Here is a 14,767-nt window from a genome sequence, read left to right as displayed (position 1 = left end):
CCACCATTTTACAGAAGAAACAGAGGCCCAGAGGGAAAGTGAATTTCTCAAGGTCCCTCAAGTGAGAGCCAGGACTAGTCCTCTAAAGTTTCAGGGTGAGTTTTTGGAGGCCTTTCTAGGACAACATGAGGAAAATATAATGGAAGGAACAGGCAAAAAGCAAGGGAACTAGAGGGGAGGCTGGTGCAATCATCCAGGCTTTGAAATGAAGAGGAGGGAATGGGCAAGGCTCAAGTCAATGAGAGGTATGGAAGATCCTGTGATGGGCAGACCCAGAACCCAGAAGACTGGGTCCCAGAGAGGGGTCTGTCCCCACTTTACACAGCCCTGCCCTTCAGGGAACTGGGCCATCCCAGAAGGGGCAGCAGGGTCATGCTGCTAGGATCTTACCCCGGAACAGAGCTTCCAGGGCCAGTGCCCACAGTGATCAGCCCCATACCTCCCTCTGAGGCCAGACTGTCCATCCAGGAGGATGGGCTCTAAACTGGGACACTGGCAACCCCAAGGCCTGGGAGAAAAAAAACAGGGACAAGGAATTGTAGATGGGAGGGGACTGTGCTACAAGCAAGGGGTGGCTAAAGAAGTCACTTCTTTTTTGGCCCTACTGTGTGACCATCAGTAATAATAACCAACAATTTACCAAGTATCTACTATGTATCAGGCAAGAGGTGGGGGTACCTCTACACATCCTATCTCATTCAGTCCCCTGGACAACTCAGCAAGGCATGTATTATTGTCCTCAAGCTATAAATGAGGAAGCGGGCTCACAGAAGTGAAGCAGCTTGCCTAAGCTGCCCAGGTAGTAAATGACAGGGTTCTCTCTGAAGGTCAATTTAAAGTTCTTATCTTTTCCAGGCTCAGATGCCTCATCAATGAAATGAGTACACCGGACCAGAGGGTCTCCAGGGCCCCTTTCTGCTCTGACATTTGGCAACTGGATGATTCACAGAGACCTTCAGTTAAAAGGGCAGTGGGTAATTCCCCTGCCCCCCTCCCCAGGCCTCCATCCATGCCCTTGCACGCTGCAGAGACAAGTGATCCAGAAACCCCACTGTTGATTGTTCCTCTACAAGGCTGGAGGTCATCCTGGTGTCTGCTATCCCTGCCTGCTGACTGTGGAGTCTGGGTAGGTGGACAGTCCCAGGCACATCACTGACATGTCTTTCAGTGACTCAGGCACTTGCCCTGGCCTTGGAACGCTGTCTCTCCAAAGCATCTGGGCATGAAGTGACCTTTGGGTCTAAAGCTGAATCAGCCAATTCAGCCAGGGATCAGCAGGGCTTGGTTTCCTAAAGCCAGCCTCCTGGGGCCCAATATCTCCTCCACTGTCCTAATCTAGTCTCCCAACCTTAATCTCACCCCCTTGGTCCTGTTCTAGCCCAACTCCTAGATTCTTAGATCCCCATCTCCCCGACTCCCTTTTATCAGGCACATTCACAGGGGCCATGCCCACCCAGGGATGCTGATAATAATCTCAAGCCCCCTCCATGTCTGGCATTTCTTTGAGCCAGAAACCACATCGCAGCTTGATTGCTGGAAAAGACCATCCCACATGCTCCTGTGGAGGGCTTTGTAAAAATCTATTTTAAGGCCTGGAAAAATCCCCCCCCCACCCCCAGCCCCAACTGGGAGTCTCGAGGAGCATTCATTCTCCCCAGATCCTCTGGTGCCCCCACCTCCTCACCACCCCCATCCAGCTGCCTATTTGATGGTTTCTTAGGGAAGTTGTTACTCTGAGCAAAATAAGCAGGAAGAGATTTTAAAACAAAACCAGCTGGTGTCTGGGTTGTTGCCACCAAGGGAGGAGGTCCTGGTGGGGAGGGAGGGCTGGCTCCTCTGTGACGTGAGCTCCAGGGCTGACAGTGTGTGACGAGGTGGGTCACCCACCAGTCTGGGGCATAAGTGGGATTCTATAACCAGCTGTTTGGGAAAGTATAATGTATTTATCAGGAGGTAGCTATTAAGGTAGTGTGTGAATGTAGCTCCGTGAGGTATGTGTGCACACACGTGTGATGCGTTTCTGTGACCACGGGCCACTGAGGGTGCATGTATGTTACTGTGCTTCCACGATCGGGGTCTCTGCATCTGTATACAGAGGCCTGTATATGATTTGCATAACTGGTTTTACTGTGACCGTGCTTAGTGTCAACGAATGTCTTGTGTTCTCCTGGCAGTGGGGGTAGCTTTTATGAGCAACCGAGCGTGCTAGTCATGTGACTATGCAGGGCACGTGTCTTTGTATGTGTGTGTCTCTCTTGTGGATTGCAACATACGTGTGCGGCTACTCGTACTTAAGAAACTCAGACATTCCAGGTGAGACTGCACCTCCTGGATGTGTCCGTGAAGTGGCAGTGTCAGAGTACGGTGTTAGGAACACGATGGCTATATAATGCCTAATTGCTGATTAGCGGGTGAGTCTGGGTAGAGAGGCGGCAGAGTATAAAGGTTGGGAGCGTGAGCTCAGAAGCCTGATGCTGGGGTTTGAATGCAGGCTCCACCACCTCCTAGCTGTGCAGATGAGGGCATCTTGCTTCCCTTCTCTGTGCTTCAGTACCTGTCTCGCAGAGTTACGTGAGGAGTCATGAGTCAGGATGCAGACTGGACCCAGAACACCACCTGGTGTACGGTAGTGCGACCTTAGGTGTTTGTGGGGGTGGGAGTGTACAGCCATGAGGACAGTCCCCGGGCGCCCTGTGACTGCAAAGCGAGGTGCCCCTCCCCCAGCGTGGGGTGCCCACGGCCTCACCAGCCTGGGGGAGCTGGAGCGTGCCCTTGCTCCACTGGGTCAGGCCCACGATGGCCACCATCTTGGCCCCGAGGCTGCTGCGTCGCTTCTTGGCAGTGCTGGTCCCGGTGCCGTCCCCAGCCTGCTGGGACCCACAGATCTCCCCACTGATGCTGGAGCTCCGCACCACATTCCTGGAGGCCGCAGCCGAGGCCGGACCTGACTCCCCGTTAAACATGGTCCACGGGGCGGCACGACCTCAGGCAACCCTGTCGGGGAGGGAGAGGGAGAAAGGGTCATGCATCAGACCCCGGGCCACTCGACCTCGGCCCCAGCCCTTCCTAGCTGTGTGACCTTGGGCAAGGCACTCAGCCTCTCTGAGGTCACGAGGGTTAAATGAACAAGTCCGTGTAAAGGGTGTGCACAGAATCTGGCTCCATCAGTGGGATTGTTCCTATCAGCGTGTGGCTGCCCTGACAAGCGACCTGGTTTGGCAGGGAAGGTGGAGGCTGTGCAGTCACGTGACCCACTCTTGAATTCCAAGGGCCTCTACATACTAGCTGTGTGACCTCGTGACCACACATCTCGGGGTTTCAGTGAACACCTCAGCAAAATGAGAAACGGAAGCACTTACCTCATAGGATTGTTGGAAGGATTAAATTAGCGCAGATGAAAGTGCCTGGAACCGTGTCAGGCAAAGCATAAATATTCAGCAGGTGTGACTGTTGTTTTCACAGCCAGTAATGAGAGCAGAGAGAACAAATGTGGCTCTAGCCGGGCAGACTGCCGAAGGGGTCCTCCTGCTTGAAGGGAGTGGGACAGAAAAGCGTAAAGAAGCAGGAAAAATCACCCTTAACTGCATGACTGGGAGGCAGCCGCGATAGGCGTTTTAACCTATTTCCTCCCAGTCTCTTTTCTACACATTTAAAAAAATAACAACTCATCCAAGTCCAACTTTCTCATCTCTCTCCCTTTCCCTTTCTCTCCTGTCTTTTAAACAGCACTGCAATAAGGATCTTTGTACACTGATTTTTATCTGCTTATTTCCTTAGGATCAACTCCGGGAAACGAAGTGACTGGGCTATTGAGTGTGAATGCCGCTGGTAGCATCTCCCTTCCTGCTTCCTGGCAGCGTACTAGTTTTATCCACCCCATCCTTTGTTTCAGAGGCAGATCTTGATCTGTTTAAAACAATCAGTGAGCGGCATTCACCTTGGTTACCCTTACTGGCCCAAGGGTGGGCATATGACTAAGTTGGTTGAATCTGACTTAAGGGGAAGATTTGGATTCCAGGCTTACACGAGGGGTAGGTGCTTCTTCTGTGTGTCTCTCTTTTCCCTTCCTCAAGGCCTCTCCCTGAGAGACAGCCCAGCCTAGGATGAAGCCAGTGATGCTGAGGGTGGCATGGCACAGAGACACCACCCTGGAACCTGGCTTCTCTGGCTTTCCAGTTATGTGAGACAGTGTGCTTTCCATTGCTTAAGCCAGCTTGAATCGGGTTCTCTGTTACATCAAGAAGCATCCTACCTAACACTGACAGCATAAACATATTTCTGATTCTCGGAATACATTGCCAAATTCCTTTCCAAAGTTGACAAATTTACTCTCTAATGCTGCATTCAACACATATTCAAAGGGAATGTAGCCAACAATTCATAGTAACTGGGTTTCCCTGATGGCTCAGTGGTAAAGAATCCACCTGCCAAGCAGGGGAGGCAGGTTCGATCCCTGTGTTGGGAAAAAACCCCTGGAGAGGGAAATGGCAACCCACTCCAGTATTCTTATCTAGAGAATTCCATGGGCAGATGAGCCTGGTGGGCTACAGTCCATGGGGTCACGAAACAGTCAGACACAACTTAGCAACTAAACAACAACCACCATGACATCTTGATGTTTTTCTTTGGGCTTCCCTGGTGGCTCAGATGGTAAAGCATCTGCCTGCTATGCAAGAGACCTGGGTTAGATCCCTGGGTTGGGAAGATATCCTGGAGAAGGAAATGGCAACCCACTCCAGTACTCTTGCCTTGAAAATACCATGGACAGAGGAGCCTGGTAGGCTACGGTCCATGGGGTCGCAAAGGGTCGGACACGACTGAGCAACTTCACTCATAGTAACTATATATTGGAGTGGGTTGCCATTCCCTTCTCCAGGGGATCTTCCCACCCCAGGGATTGAACCTGGGTCTCCTGCATTTCACACAGATTCTTTGCAGTCTTAACTACCAGGGAAGCCCAAATGGAGTATTACTTTTCAAAATTGTCAATTATTATATTGTATACCTATAACATATAATACTGTACATCGACTATACTTAAATTTTAAAAACTATCCCCCCCCCTCAAAATAGTCAGCTATCCCTAAACTGACCTATAGTTTCAGTGCGATCCCAATCAATATTCTAACAGGGCTTCTTGTAGAAATTGGCAAGATAATGTCCTAAAATAACCAAAGTAATTTAAAATTTTTATCTATTCATTTTTTCACATGGAACCATAAAGGGCTACAGCACTATCTTAGATCCTGGGACAGAACATAGTGATTTGATGGTTCTATACATTACAAAATGGTCATCACAAGTGACCCCAAGTTTGATCTATTACTCATATTCATGCTAAGGGTCATCATTTTATTTAATAATATACTTTAGAAAAATATCTTTTCTCGGAGAATAAAATTAAGAAAAAAGTAAGCCCCTAAAACTCCTGGGCCTACGCTGAGGTCCAACGATGCAGTGATGAGCCAGGCCAAATGCATCCTGCCCTGCCAGAGCCTCCAGCTCGGGGGAGAAGACAGACAGTGAGCAACTAGCTATGCAGCTCTGTGTTTAGCGGCAGTTCTGATGAGAGCTAGGAGAGAGCACGGGGCAAAGGAACTACGCTGGAAGCAGGACTGCAGGCACCCAGGGTTCTGTTTAGCGCGGATGTGGGATCTCCTGCTGTCGACCTCGAAGTCCGAGGCCTGGGCAGAGTTCAGAAGGGACAGCTGCAGGTGGGCTCTGCACCTGGCCCTTCCCAGTTCGGTTCTGGCCCCCAGCACTTTCCCCCGGGCGGCATCCCGCTTCCAGGGTCCCGTCATCCCAAGGGAATCTGATTTTTCAAAAGGACACAGAAAGGGAAGGCATCACTCCAGGCGGATAGCAAGATAGGCCCAGACAGCTGAGCGTGGCTGCCTGCGCTCCTGGTCAGCACGGCTCCTGCCGGCCTGGCGAATGAGGGCTGACAGCAGGGATGAGTCAAAGCCACGTCTTGCCTTCTTTGTGGCTGTCTGGCCTGTACTCGCTGGCCCTGTGAAGTCTGCAGAGTCTCGGATTGTATTTCTTCATCCATCCCCCATCAACCTTGCAGCTAATGGAAAGTCCCCCTGGACTTGGGTCTATGATGACCTCTTTAGTTTCCAATCCTAGTGCCCAGTCTGTATGTTTGTTTGGTATCTGTGTGGTCTTCTGGTGGACGGTGGGAAAGGGCTTATCTGATACTTTGAATTGGCTACAGCATAAACCTAATTTACTCCTTAGGGTATTTCTGTTACATGCACAGTTATCTCCATGTCACAGATAAGAAAAATGAGTCTCAGAGAACTGAAGGCCTCGCCCATCCAACTCAGCTAAGCAGCAGCCAGGCCTGGACTCCTGTTCTGGGTCTCTTGTTCTTACAAAGAGACAGATACGCTCAGCAGCCCCTGCCCTTTCCTCGCCAGAGCTCACCCAAAGAGGAGAGCCCAGCCCTCCTACACAGGTTTGTCCTGGATCTCCAGGCTGAGAAAACCGCAGGCAAAGTATCTGTGATCCGAAAACCTGCTCTGGCCCAGGTTCCCAGGTTGGCAATGAGCATCTGAGGGGCAGCAGAGCCACTCAGAACATGGCTGGAGAAGCAAGTGCTTCCTGGGTGCCACAGGGGAAGAGAAGGAAAGAGGGTAAGGGACAAAATTCTTGACCCTGCCAACCCAGGGGCTCGTGTTTCCTCATGAATAATGAATGGAACTGACAAGCAGATGGTTTGACATCCAGGACTCTGCACCATCCACAGCTGCATTCTCATCTTTAACTGCCCGGGAGAGCTGTTGAATGTTTAGGAGGGCCCAGGGTCTCAGGGCCTGACCTCTGGTCCCAAGTGCAGAGCAGGGCAGCTGGGGAGAGTTCAGAATCAGGAGGCTAGATGATAATGTATATACAGATTCTTTGTGTGACTTTCTCTGGGCCTGGGTTCCTCATCTGTGTGTAAACCGAAAGGGTCAGATAAAGTCTGACTTTTGAGTCCTTTCCACACGCAAGGCAGCAGCAGGCTCAGAATCAGAGCTCCGGTTGCTTCTTGGGCAGCCAGTCTAGCTCAAGATGGACAAGATGGAGAACCAGTCACAGCCAACCACCTGGCCTCTATGAGGGAGGCAGTGCTGCTCACAGCAGCCCCCAAGTCATCAGAGCACAGGGGTAGGAACAGGGCAGCAGGTGGAGATGGGAGCAGAGTGGAGAGGGGCCGACACACAGCATTTCACATATTGGTGGTCCTAAGAGACGGCTAAAGGAATGTCTGCAAAAGTCACTGCAACAATGCCCTGCCTCCAAGCAGGACTGTCCCTTTTCCAACCCAGGTCATGGCTCCTGATGGAAGGAAACCGTCCCATGATCTTGCCAGGTCATGGAAGAATCACTCTTAAGTTCCCCCTGCTGAAGCCTCTGTGGTGACAGCTTGGACATCCCCTTCAGGGGTCCCTTCCCACTGTCCCCTGTACCTGCCAAGCTCCATGCCAGCAGATACCTTCCAAGCTCCCCAAGGAAGGAGTGTTTTCTTTCCAGCCTTCAATGTTTGACCTCTGCCCTGGGGTCTCAGTACCCTAAAGGCTCCCCACACCCTCCCCTGAATCCTGACAAAAGCAGAACTCAAGTTTCTGCCTGGCCACCCTGGGCCCCTTGCTCCTTTGGACCCCGTGTCTAACCAAGTAATAAACCTTCTCTGAGCATCAGTGAAAGTGAAAGAAGAAAGTGTTAGTCTCTCAGTCATGTCCGACTCTTTGCAACCCCATGGACTGTAGCCCACCAGGCTCCCCTGTCCATGGTATTCTCTAGGCAAGAATACTGGAGTGGGTAGACATTTCCTTTTCCAGGGAATCTTCCTGACCCAGGGATCAAACCCGCATCTCCCACATTGCAGGCAGATTCTTTACCATTTGAGCCACCAGGGAAGCCCGTGAGTGTCAGTAAGGCTACCCAAAAGCCCAAGATGAAACTACCTACTCACTCTTTCAACAGAAAATACCAAGGAATCTGTCACAGAGTGGTGGACTGTTAGTCTGGAAGGAATGGCAAGTGACTAAGGCTCTTACCACCCTCCCTAGACATCACTAATCCATCTCTCCTTCTCACTAGGGCCATAGTTAACTTCAGAATTCTTCTTAACACAGTGCTGCATCACCAATTGATGAGAACCAGCTCATGAGGTCAAACTGATTTGCCTCCCTATTCCAACCCAAGCCTTTCATTTTGCAGAAGAGGAAATAAAGGCTCAGAAGGGGAAGGAGACACACACCCAGGATCACAGAGAAAGCTGTCAACAAAACCAGAGCTCTAACCCAAGACTCCTAACTCCCAGGTCCTGTACCACCTGTCAGGTGTTTCCTCCTCCCCTCTCACCTTAGAGAAAACCCTGACTCACCGAACTGATGACTCTTGAGTGTGGTGTTTCCATCACAGGGGGCGTGCCCCTCCCAACAGCACACCCCTAGGGCATTAACGCAAGTCTTCTGTTAACTTCTGAGACACCAGTTTTCAAGAAAGGAGGTGAAGACAGTCAAAAGTAGCTTCCAGGAGGAGGTGATGTGATGAGAGTCTGGAAGAAAAAAGGAGAGCTTTGAGGAAGGGCTGGAGAGGACACCTGTCCTCCAGGGCTTCCAGTAGCCTGTGGGGTAAAAAAGATAGGCTTTGGAGATAGTTGTGTGCACTTGAGCCAATCATTCAAACTCTTTGATGCTATTTCCTCCTTTAAAACTGTCCAAACTCCTGGGTCCCCGAACCTGCCTTTTAGGGACCTCAGTGCTAAACTGCTGGTGCTAATGCCAAGGGACTCCTCCAGGTCCAAGTGCTAACGAGTTCTAGATCCTATTCTCCCTGTCTTTCCCCTGACTGATGGGGTCTGTGTCCCTCCCCAGATGCTCTGTGACACAACCAGCATTCAGGAGTGTGTACTGGGGAGAGGGTGTTGGAGGGCAGGGGCCCGACTCCCAGCTCCAGCCCGCAGTGTATGACCCTGAGCGGGTCATTCAGCTTCTCTGAACCTCCATCTCCTCTTCTATAAAATGAAGTTTACTGGCCACCTGGACCCAGCCCAGCTCTCTGGGCTGGACTGGAGACCAGATGAGTTAATGAGCAAGAAAGTACAGTGATTTTCTTTTTTAAAGCAAAGCTCTTATATACATATACTTATCTATTTTTTGGCTATGCTGGGTCTCAGTTGCTGCACAGGCTTTTCTCTAGTTGGAGCAAGCAGGGGCTACTCTCTCATGGCGGTGGCTTCTCTTGCAGAGCACAGGCTCTAGGGTGCTCGGGCTTCAGCAGTTGTGGTTCCCAGGCTCTTGAGCACAGGCTCAATAGTTGTGGTGCAGGGGCTCAGTGGGTCGGCAGCATGTGAGATCTTCCCAGACCAGGGATGGAACCCATGTCTCCCGTGTTGGCAGGTGGGTACCACTGAGCTACCAGGGAAGTCTCAACACAGCGATTAAATGCGCAGGCTTTGCCTGGTGGTCCAGTGGTTAAGACTCTGTGCTTCCACTGTCAGGGGAAGTGGATTCAATCCCTGGTCAGAGAGCTAAGATTCCCACATGCTGCAATGCTGTGCAGCCAAAAAAAAAAAAAAAAAGAGCACAGGCTTTGGAGGCAGACTTAGTTCAAAACCTAGATCTGTCACTTACAAGCTGTATGACGCAGGGCAATTTCCCTGAGCCTACAGTTCCTCATCTCTGAAGTGCAGATAATAATGCCTGCTTTAGGATTCTTAGATGAAATATAAGTATTGCTAAAATAAGGACTGGTACATGCTACATGCTCAGTTGGGCCCTCATATGATTACTTTGCATAACGTGCCTTTGTAAACAGTAAAGGACTCCATAGGTGTTGGTGCTTATTAGTCTGGATTGCACACCAGGTACAACCACTTCATGGGAAGGCTCCGAGACCAACAGGATCACCTCCCATTGCAACCCGGGGTGCTTCCACCCAGAGTCCAGCATAAATGTGAGACCTGGGTCCCTGCACTTCTCAGCTGATGTGGGAGCTAGCATGTGATGCTGTGATCTTCCCTGCCAGCATCTCAGCTCCTGGCCCCTCAATGGATGCTGGATGCTGGGTTTAAGGCCCCTGCCTCAACCTTGATCCAGCACTAGGGCTTGCCCACCACACCACACAGGCCAATCTGTGCCCATGTCAGAAGCCAGACTTAACCTCAGAATCCCTCTTAACACAGTACAGCCTTACCAACTAATGAGAACCAGTTCATGATGTAAAACAGATTTTTTTTTAAACTTGTATCTGCAGAAGTGGGGGGTCCCTCATTTCTAGCCTTCACTTTCCCCCATCAAGGTGAGAAAGGTGGGTGACAGAGCTGGTGCATGGTTGGGGAGGGTGAGCTGGGCCCAGGAGGACACCAGCCTGAGTCGGGAGCACTCTGCCAGCTCCTCTCCTGATTACATGACTTTTATCTGCTCCAAACCAGGTTTGCACACACACTAAGCATAACAGGGAGAGACACAGGGCACAGAATTTCAAATGTGTGACTACACATCATACAGACCCATATAAATCATATTCATTTAAAGACACAATCACCTGTGTACACAGACATGCACACACACACACACACACCCCTAAGATACTCATCCACACCAAAGCAGCCACACTGACAGCCACCGGCACACACACACACACACACACACCCTTCCCCTGGCTCCTGCCCAGCTCAGAGAGGCAGGATGAACCTCATCCCTTCAGTGGGCAGGGAAGTAGGAAGTGTCCTACCTGGATCTATGGGTTCCCTTGGCCAGGCATGCACACTAGCTCTGAGCAGGCGCTTGTGTGAGCCTGCACACACACACATACATACACATTCATACACACTCTGGACCCCAATCTCACCCTCCTGGCCCCCATCCCCACAGGCCGGACAAAGGATCTCATCATGAGGTTTGTGGCAAGGAGATGAGAAGGCTGGCAGGGAGCAGCTGCTGTCACCATGGCTACAGAGCTGACCCACTTCTCCTCCACCCAGCTTGGCCCACCTAGCCCAGACAAGGAGGACAAGCAGCTTTGGGCCGGGGGCCCTCTCCCATCACACGCAGTAAAGGTGTGGCCTTTGAGGGTGTGGTAAAGGAGGACCTGAGTCTGCGTCCTGATACAAAGGCCACAGCAAGACATCATCTGGGGAGAGCAGGGCGCTAAGCACCCGGCCCCTGCAAGACTCAGGTATCCTCCAGCCTCAGGGCTTCTGGCCTCAGGGGCCCATATGGTTCACACACTTGCCCTGGACCCATTCTCAGACATAGTCCTCACAGCAGGGCAAGGGGTTGGGTGTCTGGACTCAACGTGTGTCCTCCAGACTCCAAAGACTCCAAGGTGAAACAGACCGAGAGCTGAGTGAGCCTGGTCTGTTCAGGACAAGGTTCCTGAAGGAAAGGCTGGGCTTCCCTGCTTGGGCTAAGCTGCTGGAGGCACAGCCAGGCCTCCCTTCCTCAGACGGGGCTGCCTTGTATCTTCTCTCAGCCAGGGGGCTCCTGAGGACATGGCCACACATCTGCCCTCAGAACTGGGTTCACAGAGGAACAACTCGGCTCCAGACAGCTTAGTCTTGTGAGGAGACAGCTCACAAGGTAGGATGAATCACTCCTGCATGACAGCCTCCCGCGGCTCCATTTCCTTCAGGAGAAAGTGAAAACCCCTCACAAGGCTGACAGGAGAAGTGACCCAGGTCCTCTTGGACTCTTGCCCTTCCTCAGTATTCCAGCCACACTGGCATTCTTTTTATTCCTCAAAAGTACCACTTTGCCTCCTGTCAGCCTAGAATGCTCTTCTCCAGCCTGTCCCCACCCTTGTGTTCCGGCTACCTGGGATCAGTCTGTCACACCACCTCTGCTGGCTCAGCCCCACTCAGTGCTCAGCCCCTGACTGGATGTCACATCCTGGGAGAGTCTTTCCAGACAAGGTTAGACTCCCTGGCATGCTACCCCAGACCCTATACTGTCTTTGCCTGTTATGGATTGAATTCTGTTTCCCCCCACCCTCTAAAAAAAAGCTAAGTTTAAAGCCCTAACCCCTGGTACCTCAGACCTTGTTGGAAATAGAGTTGCTGCAGATGGCAGATGTGGTTAGCCAAACTGAGGTCATCCTGAAGGAGGGTGGGTCCCTAATTCAGAAGGACTTATAAGACTACGGCTACGGGAAGACACAGATAGACCACAGAAAGAATCCCTGTAATGATGAAGGCAGAGACTAGGGAGACAGAGCAACAAGCCAAGGAATACCAAGCATTGCCAGCTGTCACCAGAAGCCAGGAGGGAGCCATGGGACAGCCTCCCTTGGAAGGAACCAACCCTGCTGACACCTTGGTTTTAGATTTCCAGCCTCCAGAACTGTGACACAATAAATTTCTGTTGTTTTAGGCCACCTGCTCTGTGGTACTTTGTTACAGCTGGTCCTAGGAAATGAATACACTGCTTGTCTTATCTTGATCAGTGCCTGCCTCCCACACCATGCCTGCCACCCCCACCCCCCGCCCCAGCTGTGTGTTGCTTAGAAAGAGAAACCATGCCATCTTTTGCATCCAGAATCCCCCAGTGCCTGGCACACAGTAGGACTCTGTAAATATTTGTTGAATGAATGCATGGTGACCTAAAATTAGCATTAACATAAAAAATAGTATTTATAGCTGGATAGTAGAATTGTGAGTCATTTTTATTTTCTTCATATGACATATTGTGTTTTCTAGAGTTACTACTTTAGAAACCGTATTAATGCTCTCATAAAGAAAAAGTGAAAATACATATTTTTCGTTTTAAAACATACATTAAAATAACAGACATTTCCACCAGTGTGTGTGTTGTGAACAGGGAAAAGTTCTGCTCTCTTGATAACTGTCTTTTTATTGATTAATTGATTTCTTCTCATGTCACAGGAGTGCCTTCTGGAGTCAGATTTACAGCTTGAGCTCTGGGGCCTTGCAGGGCATAGATTTCAGGGGAAAACATCCAGGCAGAGTGCACATGCTTCCTGGCCATCTCCATCACCCAATCCTTCTCACAGCTCGTGGCCAGATGTGGCTGCTATTGCCTGACAGGGGCTGCGAGACTTGGTCCTTAAGCATCCCACTAGAAAACACCCTGGAGCTGAAGGCCACTCCCAAACAGAAGCAAGATGCTGCCCTCAGTGGACACACTGGTCCAGAGCTTCGCAAGCTTTAATGTGCACAGAAATAACCTGGGAATCAGGTTGAAACACAGATTCTCATTCCAGGGGTCACAGGAAGGTGGAGCTTGAGTTTTTGCATTTCAAACAAGCTCTCAGGTGATACCACAAAGTTAGTTGGAGGACCAGCCAAAGCACCAAGAGGTAAAGATAAAAATACCCTGGCTGCTCTGCAGAAAGAGTGAACTCTTTAGGATGGGAAGACCAGAGCAGGCATCATGGATCAATTCACTGCAGAACACCTCAAGAGATAGGTGCAATTTGGAGAAGAAAGAGGTGGAAACTAACTGGGAAGGACTAGAGGAGGAATGGTATGTTCAGAGGCTGGTGAACAGAGCAGTGCAGTTGAAGCAGGAGGTGGGCGCAGCTGCGGAAGAGAGGGCTGGGAACGTAGGCTGGGACAGCCCAGAAAGGGCTCTGAATGCAGGGCTGAGAAGTTTGGCTTTAATCCTGCAGGGAGTGAAATCTGACATGGCTTAGATGTAACATTTTACAGAGATCAATCGGACACAGGACAGAATCAGAAGAAAGCCTGATGGCTGGAAGAGCAGTCAGGAGGCACATAAGAAGGGCTGCACTGCTTCAGACAGTGCTGGTGGAAAGAGAAAAGGGGTGCAGGAGTCGTGGAAGGGCTCAGGGGACTGCCTGGAGTTGGTGATGGGACAAAGTTGGGGGAAGGGAAAAAAACAGAATCCAACATGATTTACAGGAAGGGTGGGGGCTGACAGGTGCCACCAGCAGAGCATGTGGTCCTGGAGGGGAAAGCTGGCTTAAAGGAAACATGAATGCCCATTTTGGATATGATGAGTCTGAGATAATTTTGCAATTCCCCCATGGAGGTGTTGGGCAGGTAAGCAGATACCCTGGAGTTCAGGAGATCAGAGTGGGTGGGAAGGATTTGGGTGTGTACCCCAGAGGGAAAAGTGGGGTGTGGAAAGGAAGGAGAATGCTCAGAGGAGGGTGAGGAAAGAGTGAGAGGTAATGCCCACAGTTAGGGGGAGGAGGAAAACAAAATCCACCAAAGGAGGGAAAGTCAGCAAGTCAGGGTAGGAGAACTCAGAGAAAATGTCACGAGTACAAGGATGACCAATCTGAAGACCTGACCACACCCTGACATGGAGACCAAGGAGAGGCCTGCATAGCTCAGGATGCAGGAGGGCAAAGGAAGCCCAGAGCAAGAGCACAGCTTGAATGGAAAGCAGAATTTGGACTAGTGGAGAAGGGAGCTGGATTCCCTGGGGAAGGTCTGGGTTGCAGCAGGTTGCCAAGGGGCCTGGGGCTCCCAAGCCCTTATTCTGGCTCAGCCCATGCAAAAGAAAGACAGTATTCCCAACCCACAGCACCTGCACACCCACCAACTACCGAATGCCCAGGGCCAGAGCAGACAACTGGGGGAAGAGGTCTTTGGAGCAAAGTCTATTGCTGGGCAGCACAATTTATCATCCAATCAGGACTCTCTCTAAGAGTGAGCAGAGACGCTACTAACAATCACACCACAGCAACTTAAGACTGTCCCAGGCAAACCTTAGCCCTGGGGGATACTGGATCCCCCCAAATATTCATTTGGTCCCTGCCCTCCCTTCCTAGAAGGGGTGGTGGA

At 50.9% G+C, this 14,767-nt stretch overlaps 1 protein-coding gene across 2 annotated transcripts in view; it reads right to left on the bottom strand.

Annotated features, from left to right (window-relative positions):
• RIMS3 (regulating synaptic membrane exocytosis 3) overlaps positions 1-14,767 on the bottom strand; it is a 42,151-nt gene that overhangs the window by 17,095 nt on the left and 10,289 nt on the right. The window contains exons 2-4 of one of the 2 annotated variants that reach the window (XM_061412363.1): positions 8,375-8,548; positions 3,360-3,528; positions 2,747-2,994 (exon numbers count right to left, since the gene is read on the bottom strand). In XM_061412363.1, the coding sequence (XP_061268347.1) occupies positions 2,747-2,963 (217 nt within the window). In that variant the 5' untranslated portion in view covers positions 2,964-2,994; positions 3,360-3,528; positions 8,375-8,548. The remainder of the gene's footprint in view (positions 1-2,746; positions 2,995-3,359; positions 3,529-8,374; positions 8,549-14,767) is intronic. The other variant, XM_061412362.1, reaches the window with a different exon arrangement.

This window comes from Bos javanicus, chromosome 3, assembly GCF_032452875.1.
Source record: "Bos javanicus breed banteng chromosome 3, ARS-OSU_banteng_1.0, whole genome shotgun sequence".
Classification (NCBI taxonomy): Eukaryota; Metazoa; Chordata; class Mammalia; order Artiodactyla; family Bovidae; genus Bos; species Bos javanicus.
The sequence above is the reverse complement of the archived record's forward strand: the minus strand, read 5'-3'. Positions and strand labels throughout refer to the sequence as shown.